At 38.2% G+C, this 19,928-nt stretch overlaps 1 protein-coding gene across 1 annotated transcript in view; it reads right to left on the bottom strand.

Annotated features, from left to right (window-relative positions):
- Positions 1–1,241: 1,241 nt before the first annotated feature.
- MORC1 (MORC family CW-type zinc finger 1) overlaps positions 1,242–19,928 on the bottom strand; it is a gene marked incomplete at both ends in the record, with an annotated part of 187,542 nt that continues 168,855 nt past the window's right edge. The window contains 4 exons of the mRNA XM_079704879.1: positions 1,242–1,334; positions 4,632–4,826; positions 16,687–16,740; positions 18,188–18,275. Coding sequence (XP_079561005.1) covers positions 1,242–1,334; positions 4,632–4,826; positions 16,687–16,740; positions 18,188–18,275 — 430 coding nt within the window. The remainder of the gene's footprint in view (positions 1,335–4,631; positions 4,827–16,686; positions 16,741–18,187; positions 18,276–19,928) is intronic.

The raw sequence follows: 19,928 nt of genomic DNA, 5'->3' as shown, positions 1-19,928 counted from the left end.
ATGCAAACTATTATATATATATATAGCTGAATTACTTTGCTGTATGCCAGAAACTAACAAAACACTGTAAATCAAGTATACCTTAATAAAATAAATTTTTTAAAAAAGAAAGAAAAGCAAAAGCCTTATAAAAGAGAAAAAAAAGAAAAATGTAATGTCCATCATAAGATGGATATTTATCTAAAATAAGTTTTGGTATACCTATAGAATGGAATAATAAAGAGCAGTTTAAAGATAATGAGACAGCACTACATATACTGATCCTGATATGGAATGATCTTGAAGATATATTAAGTGGAAAAAACCAAAAGCATATTTTGGATGCTATTACATCCATATATATATCCACATAATGATTTATATGGTTTTATATACATTGACTGATTTTGGATGAATTCATAAGTAACTAGTAAAACCATGCCTCTTGAGAAGAGTAATTAAGTAACTAAAGACAAGAACAGGATGAAGACTTTTCACTGTACTGTATTCCATTTCACATGTTCTAAATTTTGTACTATGTGTATGTTCATAAAATTAAAATTATACAACTACACAAACATTTATTAAATGTTTTATTGCTTTTGTCCAAAGTTGCAGACATTTCTAAACAAATAAAACAAAACAGTTGTCAAGGAAAACGTAAAACACAATTCTTACATATATGTAATATGTATTCATATTATGCTTAGAAGATTGGTTCTTTTACTATAACTCAATAATAAAATTATCATATAAAATATACCTCAAAGTTCTTTTGGGATGTTTATTATCTGCTTTACTGAGTACTGGCTGTAGTGAAGAAGGGGTATAATGTCTTTCTTTTTCAACTCAAGTTTCAAAAGGAGGCGATTCTGTAGTTCTTTGGCGCTTAAAAACCATTGTTTTCCAGTTTTTACAATCTTTTTAGTGAAAACAAAATTTAAGCCTAAATGATATTTCCATCTTTCTTAGCAGCTCACAGGAATTAAAGAACTCTAGAAATGGTTTCTGAAAGAACAGGAAGAGTTAGGGAATAGAACTGGGAAACATACAAATTGTAAACCAGTCTCCATTTCTAAAACATAAAATTTTCTTACTGTTAAACAAGATGAACTTTACAATAACAAGTGCAGAAGAGATTTTTTTTAAAGAATCTTTTTTTCTTATTAGCATTTTAAAAAATGGAATGTCTTTTCTTTTAATTTTGAGAAGTACTTTCCTTTTTTTCTGAAAGAAGACTGTGTCCTGTACCTGCAGTCACTTTATTTAAAAGTCTTCTGAAAAAGGAGATTATCTTCTTTAAGCAGAGCTTCTAAATAACTGTCAGTTTGCTCCAGGTCTCCTGCTGGACCGCCCTGGAAAAGAGAAGCAACAATCATAGGAGGGGAAGAAGCTACAGGGTTTATTCCTGTAATCTGGGTGGCCTTGGACCAGTCTTCCCTATGATTCATGTAGCAACAAAACCCAGTTTGCATTTGAATAATGCTTTTAACCTTTTGAAATGTTTTTGCATTTAATCTCATTTTATGCTCACAAGTGGTTAGGAACTTGAATCTTTTTTTTCTTCTTCTTCTTCTTTAGTGGAAATTAGTTCAACCGTGTTTTTTGGGTTTTTTTTTTCCCCCTTCTATTTAATTACTTGTCATATTCCTAAAGCCCCTGCCCTCATTCATTTTTCTGTTATAGGCTCTAATCTTCCATCTTAAAATTCATGAATTTTTAGCCTTAGAGGCAAAACAGACGGGTAGGCATATTCTGACTTCTCTGTTTCTCCTTTTTCCTCTGCAGCATCTTTTCCCACAACCTTTGGCTTGCTGCCCTGATCTGTCCCCTTTTCTCTTTCCCTCAGTTCTCCATTGGGGTAATCTCAAGCTCTCCTTCCTTGAACTTCTTGATCCATGAACAGCTGGACAAATGCTCCCTCTTTACTGACCTAAGTCTCACTCTCTCAGGCCCAACCATGGGATCACCTCATTCTCCAACTGTGCTGATGGACAGGAGAATTTTTAGGAAGGACCTTTCAGAAATAATCCCAATGTTATTATTGTTTCCAATAAGTGTCTGGTGCTATCATAGTTTCTCCACCTCATCTGGTTCCATTAAATGTGTTTTTGCTTTGCTCCCTTTGCCCTAGGTTTGCTCAGTCTTCTAACAAGCCTGAATTGTACTGAGTCCCAGCTTTGTAACTAGGACCCTGTTTGGGTTTCCATGATACTGATATTCACTAGGATTTCCAAATATTCACTGACCCTGAGGAATGCCCTGTGTGACCCTTTCTGACACTGACAGCTCTCAGCCTGTTAAGTCTGGTCTAATCCTTTGGCTCCTGCTCTCTACCCTGCAGGCTAGACTTCCTGCTAGGACTCCAGGTTGATCCTGTCCCCAGGTTCTTTTTTTTTTTTGTGGTACACGGGCCTCTCACTGTTGTGGCCTCTCCTGTTGCGGAGCACAGGCTCTGGATGCGCAGGCTCAGCGTCCATGGCTCACGGGCCCAGCCGCTCCGCGGCATGTGGGATCTTCCTGGACCGGGGCACGAACCCGTGTCCCCTGCATCGGCAGGTGGACTCTCAACCACTGCGCCACCAGGGAGGCCCTGTCCCCAGGTTCTTCATGTGCTGCCCCAACCGTCTGTTCCAGGTCCACCGCATCTCATGTGTCTGATCTACTCCATGGTAGTTGCTCGGGCAATTAAAGGCACTGAAAATGTAAATCTCAAGTGGGGGATGAGAGTAAACATATCTGGGCAGGAGCCTTTTGAGTATCTCTCCAATGATACTGGATAAAACATTTCACATTCTGTGGGCTAAAGCCCTTCACCTCTTTACTAAAGTTTGTGAATAAAACAAATTAAGTTAGTATAATTACTCTGGCTACTGTGAGGGAACCCAGGGGTTTGACACGGAAGGAAGAGTAAACTACTATTCTTTCATTTTGTTTTTCCTAGCCGAACAGATTTGCTATTGTGAGAACCAAATAATTTTTATGAACTTTCTTGATAGACAGTGGTATTCCATTACTATGATAAAGAACTTCTTTGGTCTCTCTAGTTGTTCTTGTTAGTGAAACAACAGTCATCACTGAAACCCTATCATGTGTGAGGCTCCACCAGAGCTTTTACATGCAAAAACATTTGCCACCCTCTGCAGCCACAAGAACCCAAAGGAGCTCCACTCAAATCCCACTCTCACAAATTGGCTTAGGTAGTACTGTTGACAGAAGGACAAATATAATTACCATTATGTGAAAACGGTTAGCTTTAATCATCCTTTTAATTTTAATAATGAAACAGTTTAACTGTTGCCTAGACCACCCAAGAAGAGAGGGATCGTCTCTTTTGGCTATATACTTAATCAAAAATACTTTCTGTGTTTTTATTTTGTATTTTATATAAGAGAAATCCCAGAAAATCCAAAGATGTATAGTTTTTGAAAGAGCAATGAACTCTCACACTGACTGAAAACCAGACAGTCGGCTTCAAAGTCCATGCTCATCATGTTCAATACCGATGCTCAGCAAGTTTCCTCGTCTGTCTCTCCGCGACCCCCTTCATGGGCAAAGCCGTCCTCCAGGCCTCCAGGCAGGTCTCTCTGGGAGACAGCTCCTGCCCTCTCTCCCTGCATGGACCAGGAAGGACCTGTCTCCTGTTCCAGACTCAGGGCCTATGTCTGAGTTTTGTGTGGGTCCTGAGACAATTTTCTCCCCATCAGACCCTATTTCCATATACTTTTTTAAAGCAGGCTAGATGATATCTAAGGAGCTTCCAGTTTACCATGACAATAAACTGAGCCAAAGGCTAGTCTTGAGGCAGCCCAGAGAATGCCCAGGTGTCCATCACCAGTGCTGGGGAAGCAACACAAAGTGCTGGGTGCTGAGTGTTTGATGCCAAGTTGCTCCAGACACAGACCTGCCCTTGCGGGCCCCCAGAGAGCTCTCTGACCCCCTCTTAGGGAGCTTTCCTAGGAGTCCCACTCAGCAAACTTTGTTTATACCCCAAGGAAAGCTGAGAAACACAGTCATCGTTCCTGGGCTCACTGTTGATTTCTCAATTTATTTCTAGCATCTACAGAAAGACTTTTCAACATTGGATATATATACTTTAATTTTTGATGTTTTCTCCCCAGCATTTGTATATGCTGTAGTAGAAGATGGGTCTTTCTTCACTGGCTCAATCTATCATAGAAGCCCAATTCTTTATGCATTCAAATATATAAACAAACAAGAAGAACAGTAATTCATAGTTACATGATATTTTCCAACCTCTCTAACCTCTCCTCTAAGATTAGAAGAGTCTGTTTTTTTAACCTCTGTATTAGGATAAAAATTAAAATATTTTGTTGTCTGAAAAAATTAGAAAAAATTTCCTACTGGAAATATGCTACTGAGGAGACAGCATGATTGAACTATACCAACAGCACAAGCAAAGCTTCTGATTTTTTAAAGGGAAACAATAATAGGCCTTTAAAACAGTGTTCTAATTTATACTTTCAAATTTCACTTATTTGTGATTTCAATATCCATTAAGAAAGAGTTAGGGCTTGGTTAAGTGACCCGTCCAAAGTCATAAGTGGATGATGACATTAGGAGAGGAAGCTAGCCCAGTGCTCTCTACACAATGTGTGTTCCTATTACTCAAATAAAATTTCATTTCTTACCAGCTGAAGTTTCTGCAATAATACCGTCAGTTTCACACGAAGATTATTCAGTTTGTCTTCAGTGATTTTTCTTTTTTTTTCACATTGTCCCAGGGATACTTCATTAACCACTCTTCTTCTGTTTGCATCACAGATAATGGATTGCATGGTTTCCTTTAGTTTTTTATCATATTGGACCATGTAAACATTATGGATCTGGGAATGTTTTAAAAACAGTTTTAGTATATTTTTAAAATATTACTTTCCTCCCTAATAGCAGAATATCATATTCCAATTCTACACATATATACCAAGTGTCAACTCTGTACGTATGTACTATGGGTGGTCTACATTTAAGATACGTTGATCCCTTAAGGGACTAACAATCTGATGGAAGAGGAAGAGAAAGAAGGAAAAATGCACAATAGTCCAGTAACTATAATATAAAGCGGCATGCCAAGGTCAGCTCAGAAACCCTTGCTTTGGAATAAAGAATAAACCTAGTAATGCTTGAATTTGTTCTCCTACCAGGGCTACCATATTCTTCAAGGCACAAAGGGGATAGGTGCCTGTGACCACTCACCACAGCACCAGTAACTCATAGATGACGACAGAGTGTTCAGCCACTTGGGGCTTTAAATGTGTGATTTATAACTCAAGTCTGTAGCATCTGAAAAGCACAGAAGCTACAGTAAGAGGAATTCCTAGTCTGCCACTCTCCTTGGGTTCCCTAATCTGATGTAAAGAGTACGGTTATATACTAACGCATGTGACCTTTGCTAATTCAAGAGTCTTGGTTATTTTCCGAGAGCTCGTGTTGCGCCTGAGACACTCACAGAATAGAAAGAAGTAATGGACTGGCCAAATGCTTCAATTTCAAAATGACATTAATTGCCTGTATCAACATTTTGAGAGGGCCAGGGGATATTCTGAGAAAAGAGATACAGGGCAAATCCTGTTTTGATAAACATTTGAATGTTTCAGCAATAAAAAGATTTCTGTGTTCTAATAGGCTGGGTTGCCAGGAAAATTGTAAGGTCGCCTCGTTTGTCTTCTGGGTCCACCCTGTCCCCCTTCACCCTCCTCCAGTACACTCACTAATACATGTAGGCCCTTCCCCAACACTGACACATCATCCCCTTTAAGCACTCATTGACCTCACATATTTCTCCTTTTTCTATAAAATTCTTTAAACAAACAAACAAAACCCCCTAAGTATACTGAATTCTGTTTACTAGACATTCACCAACTACTTCCTAGATTCGAGGCACTGAATTTTATTATAGGTGATGCAGAGATATGTAAGATTCAGTCTTTGCCCTCAAGAAGCTTCTAGTCTACAGAATGAGCTAATACAAGTATGCAAATATTGTATCTTTATGGGAGAAAATGTATTGTGCCCCAAGTAAGGCACAGATATTATTAGGGTTGAGAGGCGGGTGTGGAGTCTCCATTAAATAGAAGAGCATTAAAGTTCTGACTTAAGGTATTTGAGTTGGATTGACATCACTAATTTACCTCCAATTATGTATACTATTCATGTGCTATTAACTGAGAGGAATATTTGGGAGCAGGGAGCCAAATACCACTCCACAGTGGTAAACAATGGCCATATATGTGTGCATTTCTATATATACACACATACATTCACACATATGTATCATGTGTTGTATTAAAGGTGAGAGTTAATTGTGAAATCTGTAGATTGCCACATAAAGAAATCTTAGATTTCTTTCGAGACTTACACTGCCTGGATATTTGTGTGAGGGCACAAGGAATTAGACTCTGAAATCCTTGAACTGGCTCTGCCTCTTCTTACCTCATTTCCTGAGTTCTAGGCCTCGCCCTTCCAGGTATACATCAAGCTCCCTCCTGCCACAGGCCCTTTGCCCTTGCTGTTTTCTTTGTTCAGCAGATTCAGCCCCAGATATACACAAGACTCACTTTTGGTCTCAACCAGTATGAAAACATGGCTCAGATATTCCTTGCTATCTGTATCTGAAATAGCCTCCCCTTTCCCAACACACCATCACTGTCTATCCCCTGGCCTTGCCCAATTATTTTATGGCACATCACATTGTATGTTTATTTATGTTTTATTTAAGTGTTTGTTATCTATCTTTCCCTCGGGAATGTAACCTCAATGTAAAAAAAAAAAATTGGTTTTGTACACCTCTCCATTTCCAACGCCTGTCACATGGCACTAAATAGTGAAGAGTTAGGACAGCAGATGTTCAGAATTCACAGCAAAGTGACTTCAAATACGAGGGCCAAACCTGCCTTGAAATGCAGGCTACATTCTGAGATCTTGGAGGGGCATCCTTTTTTGAACATGCTCAATTCAACCTAAAAGAAGTTGATGGCTTAAAACTAAGGCAATAACCACCTCCTCCAAGAAGCTTCATAGGTGCTTCCCATGGAGGCTTCTGTCAAACCCAGGAAGTGAGATCTCCCACAGCCTGAAGGTAGAGTAGGGTAAATCATTCAACACAGCTGGAATAATGAGGACAGAGTCATGGACAGTTCAGATGTCAGCAGCCAAATATAGTTCTTAGTTTTCAGAACTTTAGAATTTTGTAGCTTTTGCCATCCTAAACAATAGCCAGGAAACACTTTCTTGTAAAAAGCAACAATAATAATAAAACAAACCAAAACAAATAAAATTAAAAATATAAAATATGAAAAATAATATTACCTAGAAAATAACAGTATTGCTCATCAGCAATAAAAAGGAACACACGATTGATATACTTAATAGATCTGAAGGACATTATGTTGAGTGAATAAAGCCAATCATAAAGTGACACCTACTGTATGATACCACTTCGATAACATCCCACAAATGACAAAGTTATAGAGACGAGAACAGATGAGCAGTTGCCTGGGGTTAGGGGTGTTTGTGTGTGTGGAGTGTGACTACAAAGGGATAGCACAGGGAGATTTTTGTGGCAATGGGAGCTCCTACCCTGACAGTGGTGGTGGCCATACAAATCCACACGTGATAAAACAAGACACACAATTTACCAATTTCAATTTCCTGCTTTTGATGTTGTACTATAAGTATACAATTATGGAAGACATAAGCATTGGAAAAACTGGGATAAAGGGTACAGGGGAGCTCTCTACAATTCTATAATTTGCTGTGTATCTATAATTAATTTTTTAAAAGGTTCAAAAGACAGCACTGTTAATACAGTACAACATTAAGAATGTTTATACAGAAGAAGAACTACAATCCTGCAGCCTGTGGAACAAAAACCACATTCACAGAAAGATAGAAAAGATGAAAAGGCACAGGGCTATGTACCAGATGAAGGAACAAGATAAAACACCAGAAAAACAACTAAATGAAGTGGAGATAGGCAAACTTCCAGAAAAAGAACTCAGAATAATGATAGTGAAGATGATCCAGGACCTCAGAAAAAGAATGGAGGCAAGGATTGAGAAGATGTAAGAAATGTTTAACAAAGACCTAGAAGAATTAAAGAACAAATAAACAGAGATGAACAATAAAATAACTGAAATGAAAAATACAACAGAAGGAATCAATAGCAGAATAACTGAGGCAGAAGAACAGATAAGTGACCTGGAAGACAGAATGGTGGAATTCAGTGCTACGGAACAGAACAAAAACAAAAGAATGAAAAGAAATGAAGACAGCCTAAGAGACCTCTGGGACAACATTAAACGCAACAAAATTCACATTATAGGGGTGCCAGAAGGAGAAGAGAGAGAGAAAGGACCTGATAAAATATTTGAAGAGGTTATAGTCAAAAACTTCCCTAACATGGGAAAGGAAATAGCCACTCAAGTCCAGGAAGCGCAGAGAGTCCCATACAGGAAAACCCCAAGGAGAAATATGCCGAGACACATAGTAATCAAATTGTCAAAAATTAAAGACAAAGAAAAATTATTGAAAGCACCAAGGGAAAAATGACAAATAACATACAAGGGAATACCCATAAGGTTAACAGCTGATTTCTCAGCAGAAACTCTACAAGCTAGAAGGGAGTGGAATGATAACTTAAGGTGATGAAAGGGAAGAACCTACAACCAAGATTACTCTACCTGGCAAGGATCTCATTCAGATTTGATGGAGAAATCAAAAGCTTTACAGACAAGCAAAAGCTAAGAGAATTCAGCACCACCAAACCAGCTCTAAAACAAATGCTACAAGAACTTCTCTAAGTGGGAAACAGAAGAGAAGAAAAGGACCTACAAAAACAAACCCAAAACAATTAAGAAAATGGTAACAGGAACATACATATCGATAATTACCTTAAACGTGAATGGATTTAATGCGCCAACCAAAAGAAACAGGCTTGTTAAATGGATACAAAAACAAGACCCACATATATGCTGTCTACAAGAGACCCACTTCAGACCTAGGGACACATACAGTCTGAAAGTGAGGGGATGCAAAAAGATATTCCATGCAAATGGAAATCAAAAGAAAGCTGGAGTAGCAATACTCATATCAGATAAAATAGACTTTAAAATAAAGAATGTTACAAGAGACAAGGAAGGACACTACATAATGATCAAGGGATCAATCCAAGAAGAAGATATAACAATTATAAATATATATGCACTCAACATAGGAGCACCTCAATACATAAGGCAACTGCTAACAGCTATAATAGAGGAAATCGACAGTAATACAATAATAGTGGGGGACTTTAACACCTCACTTACACCAATGGACAGATCATCCAAACAGAAAATTAATAAGGAAACACAAGTTTTAAATGACACAATAGACCAGAGAGATTTAAATGATATTTATAGGACATTCCATCCAAAAACAGCAGATTACACTTTCTTCTCAAGTGCACATGGAATATTCTCCAGGACAGATCACATCTTGGGTCCAAAATCAAGCCTCAGTAAATTTAAGAAAACTGAAATCATATCAAGCATCTTTTCTGACCACAATGCTATGAGATTAGAAATGAATTACAGGGAAAAAAACGTAAAAAACACAAACACATGGAGGTTAAACAATACGTTACTAAATAGCCAAGAGATCACTGAAGAAATCAAAGAGGAAATCAAAAACTACCTAGAGACAAATGACAATGAAAACACGAAAATCCAAAGCCTATGGGATGCAGCAAAAGCAGTTATAAGAGGGAAGATTATAGCTATACAAGCCTACCTCAAGAAACAAGAAAAATCTCAAATAAACAATCTAACGTTACACCTAAATGAACTAGAGAAAGAAGAAAAAACAAAACCCAAAGCTAGCAGAAGGAAGGAAATCATCAAGATCAGAGCAGAAATAAATGAAATAGAAACAAAGAAAACAACAGCAAAGACCAATAAAACTAAAAGCTGGTTCTTCAAGAAGACGAACAAAATTGATAAACAATTAGCCACACTCATCAAGAAGAAGAGGGAGAGGACTCAAATTAATAAAATTAGAAATGAAAAAGGAGAAGTTACAACAGACATAGCAGAAATACAGAGCATCCTAAGAAACTACTACAAGCAACTCTATGCCAATAAAATGGACAACCTGGAAGAAATGGACAAATTCTTAGAAAGGTGTAACCTTCCAAGACTGAACTAGGAAGAAAGAGAAAATATGAACAGACCAATCACAAGGAATGAAATTGAAACTGTGATTAAAAATCTTCCAACAAACAAAAGTCCAGGACCAGATGGCTTCACAGGTGAATTCTATCAAACATTTAGAGAAGAGCTAACACCCATCCTTCTCAAACTCTTCCAAAAAATTGCAGAGGAAGGAACGCTCCCAAACTCATTCTATGAGGCCACCATCACCCTGATACCGAAACCAGACAAAGATACTACAAAAAAAGAAAATTACAAACCAATATCACTGATGAATATAGATGCAAAAATCCTCAGCAAAATACTAGCAAACAGAATTCAACAATATATTAAAAGGATCATACACCATGATCAAGTAGGATTGATCCCAGGGATAAAAGGATTCTTCAATATATGCAAATCAATCAATGTGATACACCTCATTAACAAACTGAATAAAAACCATAGGATGATCTCAACAGATGCAGAAAAAGCTTTTGACAAAATTCAACACCTATCTATGAAAGAAAATCTCCAGAAAGTGGGCATAGAGGGAACCTACCTCAACATAATAAAGGCCATATATGACAAACCCACAGCAAACATCATTCTCAATGGTGAAAAATGGAAAGCATTTCCTCTAAGATCAGGAATAAGACAAGGACGTCCACTCTCACCACTATTATTCAACATAGTTTTGGAAGTCCTAGCCATGGCAATCAGAGAAGAAAAAGAAATAAAAAGAATACAAATTGGAAAAGAAGAAGTAAAACTGTCACTGTTTGCAGACGACAGGATACTATACATAGAGAATCCTAAAGATGCCACCAGAAAACTCCTAGAGCTAATCAATGAATTTGGTAAAGTTTCAGGATACAAAATTAATGCACAGAAATCTCTTGCATTCCTATATACTAATGATGAAAAATCTGAAAGAGAAATTAAGGAAACACTCCCATTTACCATTGCTACAACAAGAATAAAATACCTAGGAATAAACCTACCTAGGGAGACATAAGACCTGTATGCAGAAAATTATAAGACACTGATGAAAGAAATTAAAAATGATACCAACAGATGGAGAGATATACCATGTTCTTGGATGGGAAGAATCAATAATGTGAAAATGACTATACTACCCAAAGCAATCTACAGATTCAATGCAATCCCTATCAAATTACCAATGGCATTTTTTACAGAACTAGAACAAAAAATCTTAAAATTTGTTTGGAGACACAAAAGACCCCAAAAAGCCAAAGCAGTCTTGAGGGAAAAAATCGGAGCTGGAAGAACCAGACTCCCTGATTTCAGACTAGACTACAAAGCTACAGTTGTCAAGACAATATGGTACTGGCACAAAAACAGAAATATAGATCAATGGAACAAGATAGAAAGCCCAGAGATAAACCCATGCACCTATGGTCAACTAGTCTATGACAAAGGAGACAAAGATATACAGTGGAGAAAAGGCAGTCTCTTCAATAAATGATCTTGGGAAAACTGGACAGCTACATGTAAAAGAATGAAATTAGAACACTCCCTAACACCATACACAGAAATAAACTCAAAATGGATTAGAGACCTTAATGTAAGACCAGACATTATAAAACTCTTAGAGGGAAACATAGGAAGAACACTCTTTGACATAAATCACAGCAAGATCTTTTTTGATCCACCTCCTAGAGTAATGGAAATAAAAACAAAAATGAACAAATGGGACCTAATGAAACTTCAAAGCTTTTGCACAGCAAAGGAAACCATAAACAAAACGAAAAGACAACCCTTAGAATGGGAGAAAATATTTGCAAACGAATCAACGGACAAAGGATTGATCTCCAAAATATATAAACAGCTCATGCAGCTCAATATTAAAAAAACAAACAACCCAATCCAAAAATGGACAGAAGACCTAAATAGACATTCCTCCAACGAAGACATACAGATGGCCAAGAAACACATGAAAAGCTACTCAATATCACTAATTATTAGAGAAATGCAAATCAAAACTACAATGAGGTATCATCTCACACCAGTTAGAATGGGCATCATCAGAAAATCTACAAACAACAAATGCTGGAGAGGGTGTGGAGAAAAGGGAACCCTCTTGCACTGTTGGTGGGAATGTAAATTGATACAGCCATTATGGAGAATAGTATGGACGTTCCTTAAAAAACTAAAAATAGAACTACCATATGACCCAGCAATCCCACTACTGGGCATATACCCAGAGAAAACCATAATCCAAAAAGACACATGCACCCCAATGTTCACTGCAGCACTATTTACAATAGCCAGGTCATGGAAGCAACCTAAATGCCCATCAACAGACAACTGGATAAAGCAGATGTGGTACATATATACAATGAAATATTACTCAGCCATAGAAAGGAACGAAATTGGGACATTTGTAGAGACGTGGATGGATCCAGAGACTGTCATACAGAGTGAAGTAAGTCAGAACGAGAAAAACAAATATCGTATATTAACGCATATATGTGGAATGTAGAAAAATAGTACAGATGCACCCGTTTGCAGGGCAGAAATTGAGACACAGATGTAGAGAACAAACGTATGGACACCAAGGGGGGAAAGTGGTAGCGGGGTGGTGGTGGTGGTGGTGGTGGGATGAATTGGGAGATTGGGATTGACATGTATACACTAATAGGTATAAAATAGGTAACTAATAAGAACCTGCTGTATAAGAAAATAAAAATAAATTTTAAAAAAAGACTGTTTATACAGCATGCTATATTCAAAATCATATTCAGTCTCTCAACGTTCACTATTTTGTAACCAGCAAACTGTATTTCCTTCAAGCACTAACGGCCAGTTTAGCCAGTTTCCTGATTTATGCTTCCTCCTTTCTCAGGCTAACATCTCAATGAGGTTTCTATAAAAGGTAACAATTTTGACAACTTTGAAAGCTCAATATAAAAGGACTTCTGGTTGTTTTAACATTTTAATTAAGGTGAGTAGAGAACTGTAACAGGATGAGAGGCTTAGTTCTGCTGGTTGAACTCACTCTTGTAGTGGTATTTGCAGCAGATCAAAAATGGAATTCTTCCAAACCCCATTAATTCAGAATGGAATTAGGATTTGAAAGAAAGGATATTCAACTGAGATTTTAATTTTCTGCCTTGAATTTAAAAAGTCAGAGCTCTGGCAGCTCTGGAGCTCCAGAATCCTAATAAGTTTGCACAAAGTAAGGCAGGACTACAAAATCTATAGATTTTGCACCCTATTTACAAGAATATGCATGTGTTTGTGTGGGCAGACAGTACAGCAGAAACAATCAACTTTGAATCAATGCACCATAGTAAGGTCCAGATGCATTCAAAGCTACTTATTGATGTTGCTAGGATATGAGAGGATTGCTAATTTCAAGGATTCGATAATCTAGTTTGGGAGAAAATAAAATACAGGAAACTACTGTAATACAAGGCAGAAAATTTAATTAATGCTGAAGTAGAGTTTTAAGGTTCTCTCAGAACACAGCAGTCAAGCCTAATTTCACACGGAGAGACGGAGGTAGGCTTGACGTAGAAGGTAGCATTGATCAGGCTGTACAAAGGCTGGGCAGGATTTCCAGAGGCCAACCGTGGCCTGGGAGAGTGGAGAAGAGTATTCAGGGAGACAGCACGGGGAAACGCTCAGAGGCAGGCCAGTCTAGTAGGTTGGAGCAACTCCATTTTGGATGGAGCAGATGGCTTGCAAGAGGAAAGAATAAAAGATGGTGGTTCAGGTTGGGTTGCAAAGGACCACCAGTGCTGTCATGAATCATCTTCTACTCTAATAGTTATGGACACTGCTGATGTGGTCCGGGCAAGGTGACCAAAAAAGTTTGTGCCTTACAAAGGGTCCTCCCTTTATTAAACGTACACACCTTAAAGCAAGGTGCATAGAGTTAACCCTACATGGATTTCGATAAATGATTTCAATAGTTTTTATAACCATCCACTTAAAGCTACTAATCATTAATAAAGTCCTTAAGACCAGTTTCATGTAAAGAAAATCATGATTCCAATTGTTCTGTATTTTGCTTGCAACATCTCCATGTCAACAGGAACTCATGGTCTCTTGACTGTTTATCTTGCTTTGCTTCTTTGAATCCCACTTGCCCTGAACATTACGAGGATTCTACTCATCATCTATGCTAACACCTTGAATAAACACTTATTCAGTCTGGCCTCCAAGACCCAACAACTTGGCTCCATTACCGAGTGTAGACACTGAAAAAATATCATTTAGAAACAGACATGAAGGACATGTATAAGCCTGGATACACTGAGATGTATGATAAACTAATTCTTAGCAAATTTCTAAGTTTTTTAGTGTAAATAGTTAAATCAGAGTTCCCTAACCAGTAGATAAGGATGTGTCAAGAGATCCAGGAACCTTACTGGTGATTTGTCAAGCTGGCTGCCACAGACAGAGTTGGGACAATTCCCGGTGGGACAGTAAACAACCTGCCTACCACATGCCCTCCCCACACCATATTTTACTGTCAGCATCTCCCCATATACATCTCACCATGTAATGTCAAGGTCTCTAGTCAGTAAACAATAATTCTTTTATGCCAATAGGCTGAGAAGCTGTAGTATATCTATTGCAAGTAATACTTGCAAACTTTATCATAAGGATGAAGTATTACAGTCTGGATAAGAATGAGATGGAATAAATGAGGTAGTGAAAAGAGCTTTGGAGTGGCACAAATCTGGGTTCCAATCCTGAATCTACTACTTACTTGCATCATGACATTGGAATGTTATCTTTCTGGTTCTCCACTTCCTCATTACTAACATGGAGATAGTGGCACCTACACATCCCAAAGCTGTGAGAATTAAATGAGGTAACATATATAAAAGGCCTAGTTTAGTGCCTGGAGCTAGTGGCTCTTAATCAATCACAGTGTTAGATTTGCTGATGAAAATAATACTAGTAAAAAATAATAATAATAATAGTGCTGGAATAGGGTCAAAAATATGTTGGAAAAAAGCTGTCTTTTACTCTAATTAGGAAATGACAATTAAGTCTTCACAATGAAAATGTTCAATTACTGCTCTTTCAACAAAATGCTACTCAGAAAATAAATTCACTTTTCAGTTGAACAATGATGAGAAATTAAGAACCACAATATTCCTTCATTTCCAGTTGCTTATCACAGGCCAGTAGGCACTCAGACAGAAATATCAGACGCAAATATATCAACAGGGGTATTACATTTAGGCACACCCTAAAATCCAAACGCTTTGTGACACAGCCTTTCCAGGAAGAAATCTAGTTTAGGTTCTAATTTTCATTTCAAGTTTGCCTAGTTACATGCTTTGGGGAACTTACTTCCCAATTCTGTTTCATTTATAAAATATGAATATTCCAATATATTCCATTCCCCACAAAAGAGATGAGGCGGCGCCTGTGCTTACAGCTGTGCTGTGCACAATTCCAGGGAGCATCGTTCACCTCCCAGTCTTTACAGATTTGCATATTATTATGAGAGTTTTCCAGAAGATGGCTGTAAACATAAGCACTTGGAAGAAGATGCTAGTATATGTGCTAGTGATAGAGCTGGTGCACCTGTTTGAGCAAACACAGGTGAAGTGTCAGCGGAGACCTAAGCATCTCAATATTGATCCTGGTGCCATGAAAAGTTCTAGACTGTTGTGGCCTCCATGAAGTATCTGGGAACCTCAGTGGCTGTACTGGCTCCAATGCTAATCCCCTGTGTTAGCTGGGCCAGTTTCACATCTTGGAGTCTCAGTTCCCTTGAGTGTGATTTAAGGAAGTTGAGGGCATATGATTTTTTGAGATATTTCTCTAGTAGAACTGAAGGACTTTATGGACTCTTCCCTGCCACTACCAAGGAAATCTTTAAGAACTAGATACACGGTATTATAAGAAAACTGTAAAAAAAAAAAAAACAACAAAAACAAAAAAATATCTACCCAGAGAGAAAGGTTGTAATGAAACACACCAAAAAATACAAGTGATCTTGGAATGGTTTGGGGCTATGGATGAATTTCTTAAAATTCCTTTTACTTTCTTTTATTAGCATTATTTTATAGCTGCTTTTAAAATAGAAAAATCATAAACTTGAAAAAACTGTTGATAGAATTTAAAAAACCCAGAGAGATATCAAATTGTCCAAAATAATTAAAGACTTTTGTACAAAAGATTTCTGATTTAGCACAGTGTCTCGAGGATCCAGTGAACCTATTGCTTAAAGACTCAGAATGTCATGTTTCCTGTTCAAAATATAGTCCTACTCCAAGTGTTTCATAAGCTTTATGGTTTGGAAACATTTGCATCTTTAAAACTCAAAAAGATGTTGCTTTGCAGCATCTGATATGCTACAGATTAATCTAAGTCTTGATAAGTAAATGCAAACAGATTAATCTAAGTCTTGATAAGCAAATGCAAATTTGATTTCCTTTCAAACCTAACATTTGGAAATGTATATTATTTCTCCTTTGGAATACAGGATCATTTAGAATATAAATGATTACGTTAAAAGGAAGCTTACCTGGTTGAAACACATTTTCAGCTTTTTGTTTGTCTGCTCTGGGCATTGCTCCAGCTGTTTTCATAAATGATAACAGAACAGGATATTAACTTTTAGGGAATGAGCTGTCTATAGTAGAGTTATAACATGCAAGTACCTAGTATAAAAAAGCATCAAAGCCTAGAACTTGCAAACATTGGTGCTGTGGGTCTTTTGAGCCAGGGTCTAATTATATTATACAACATGGTTTTAAAATTTTTCAGATGAAAAAGAAAATCAAGGTGAGGGAAAAGTAAATGATAAATAATAAAGCCGTTGGAGTCTAGATATCTTGGATGGGGACACCACAGAAATAGACCAGGGAGAGTCACTGGCATGTGGGATAGTATTTAAAGTCAGAGACTAGCTGAGGTCACCTAGAAACAACATTTAATAGAGAGAAGAAAGTGGTCCAGGGACAAGCCCTCAGACACACCGACATTTAGAAACCAAATAGAGAAGGAGCTGCCAGCACAGAGGATGGGAGGGAGGGAAGCAGGAAAATGAGAAGTGTGTTGTCATGGAAGCTACATAAAGAAAATGCTTCAAGAAAGAAAGAGTGGTCAGCTGGGCTGAAGAGGTCAGGTAAGTGACTACTGCACTTGTCAGCACAGTGGTCATGGTGGTTTGACAAGACGGTCCCAGTGACGTTGTTGAGTCAGAAGCCTCACGGGAAAGAATGAGGTGAGACTAGATGGTGAAGAAGCAGAGACAATGATGTAGGACTTCATCTAGGATCAGATGAAGACATATGACACCTCTGCAAATTAATCATGTGGTGCTCTTTTCACTGATAGCTTTTCATGTGTATCCATCCCTTCCACAAGCAACACCGAGCACGAGGGTGGAGAAGGAGGCCCCCACCCTCCTGTACCTGGCGGGGCTCTTCCAGTCCCGTGAGCAGCTCTGGCGGCCTGAGGCCTGCACCCCTCACTCAGCTTCACCACAGCCTGCTGTGACTCAGCAGCTCAGGGACCGCCCACTGTGGGCCAGTGCCAGGCTCACCCTGTGCACCCCAGGTAGCTGCTGATCAAAGTTTTCCTTCCCATCATATATAGTATTGCCTCTGAAAGGAGATTTGGTAAAGGCAATTTTCTTCATCTTTCCCTGTGATGTCTTAGTGATTCTAACCCAATCTTCACCTCAGTTCCTCATAAAAGGTAGCTGAGGAAGTGTATCTAAGGGATAGGAACTATTTTTGGTGCAGGGAGAGAAGTTAAGGACTATATCCTGTCTCTTTTCATCTCAGAGACTGACTATACTCAGTCTGTACAATCTTCCCAGAGTTTATTTAAATCTTGGCCATGCTGGTTTCCAATGCAGCTTTAATTCCGAGTTACCCACTTAGTACAAAGATCCCCATCCTCATTCACTTAAGCTATTCTAGGTCCTCTCATTGGTAACCCTTTACATTTTTCTTCACTGAAGATTCAATTCAGGGTGTTCTGTCATTCCCTCAAAGTTCAAAAAAAAGTCAGCTTGCCTCCAAACTTGCTGTAAGTTCCTCCAGAGATATGTGGCCAGATTCTGATGGTAGACAATACTCAGGGAAAAAATACAGAAGAATCTCCCTAGGAATATAAGCACAGCAGAGATGAGAATATAGCAGGAAAAGAGATGCAGCACTCATGTGTCCAAACTGGCTCTATCTCCTGGGTTTTGTTAAATATCTTGGCAAAGATGAACATTTGTGCCTGCCAAATAGTTTGTTTTTATAATTGGCATCAAAGTGTTCTTCAAAAGGCATTGACTGGGGAGAGGGAGGTGACCATGGCTATAAAAGGGCAACAGGAAGAATTCTTGTGGTGATGGAAGTCTTCTGTATCTTGACTGTGTCAACGTCAATATCCTAATTTCCATATTGTTCTATAGTTTTGCAAAATGTTACCACTGGGAGAAACTGGGTAAAGGGTACAGGGGATATCTCTGTATTATTTCTTACAACAGCACAGGAATCTACATTTATCTTAAAATAAAATGTTTATTAAAGCAAGCAAGCATGAGCTCACAATGCCCATCCATAACCAAGCAGTCCAGGAAAGCCTTGCACCTACTTGAATTTCTCCTTGGCAGAGAACTAAGTCAGCATTGCAAAATTCCTGGAGGAAAAGAGACTGACTACAGGCTTACTGACTTTTTCCCTAAGAAAACCAAAGAACTTAACTCTTTGGAGTAATTCTTTCATCGGGGCCTCCGGGCCTACTCCTAGAAATCATACATGGACCCTGCTCTTTCCAGACAGCCATGGTCATTGTTCTGACAGGTGCTTCATTTTGTCAAAAGGCAGGAGCACCCCACCCTTCTAGTGTGATGACTTTTCTAGGATTAATCCCCTAGATGACATACATTTCATTCCTGGGAGAATATGAAATCTAGAAATTTACAGTTACCACATCTTAAAAGTATATAGAGTGTTTTATGTTGAAGTGTTCCAAGAACTTCATGTATATTACCCAAGAGATTTACAAAATTTTTCAATTATAAAATAACATGGCACACAAAGGATAAAACAGCTATTTCTTATATAATTTACATTCCTAGTATTTTAATTATATTATTTGTGGCAATATTCATTTGTAATTTTAAGGAGATTCAATCCAAAAAGTTAAAAATCCTCAGTATTTCACAACATCAAATGTAACACACACACACACACACACACACACACACACACTCCTTAGAATTATTTGCCTGGCTGGCAAGAAGGTGAGTAGGGAAGAGGCAGGATGAGAAAGGGCTTCTGGGTATTTGAGCTGAGCAGAAATCAGATGGCATAGAAAGAAAAGCTTCAAGTGGAGTCCCTGGGAAAGGAGGCCTGTGGTCAAGTTTATGGTAGGTTTGGTGGAGAAGTGGTAAGAGGTATTTTTAAATACAAACCACCTCTTTCTTCCCCTAAATCCAGCCTCCCTTCCTCCAATACAGGGTTGAAACCCCTGTACTTGTCCTGAGTATTGGTCCTTTTCATGGTGAGTATAAATTCTGTGGGGTTTAGATTTAGAGCTAATCAGCAATCTTCCAAGGAAGTATTTCTAGAAAAACAAATATTTGGAGGTGGTGGCATTTGGTGGGGAGTGGGAAAGGGTGAAGGGGCAGGTTGGGGAGAGACAAAGTTCTGAATTAGTTCTGGATTATTCTCAGTCTGTGAAATCTCTACATCAAAATTTACATGAAACACCATTATAGTCTGAATAATGTCTCACATGTGTGTACTATTATTTCTAAAG

Source organism: Hyperoodon ampullatus, assembly GCF_949752795.1.
Source record: "Hyperoodon ampullatus genome assembly, chromosome: 5".
NCBI lineage: Eukaryota > Metazoa > Chordata > Mammalia > Artiodactyla > Ziphiidae > Hyperoodon > Hyperoodon ampullatus.
This window is presented reverse-complemented; position numbering and strand designations above follow the sequence as displayed.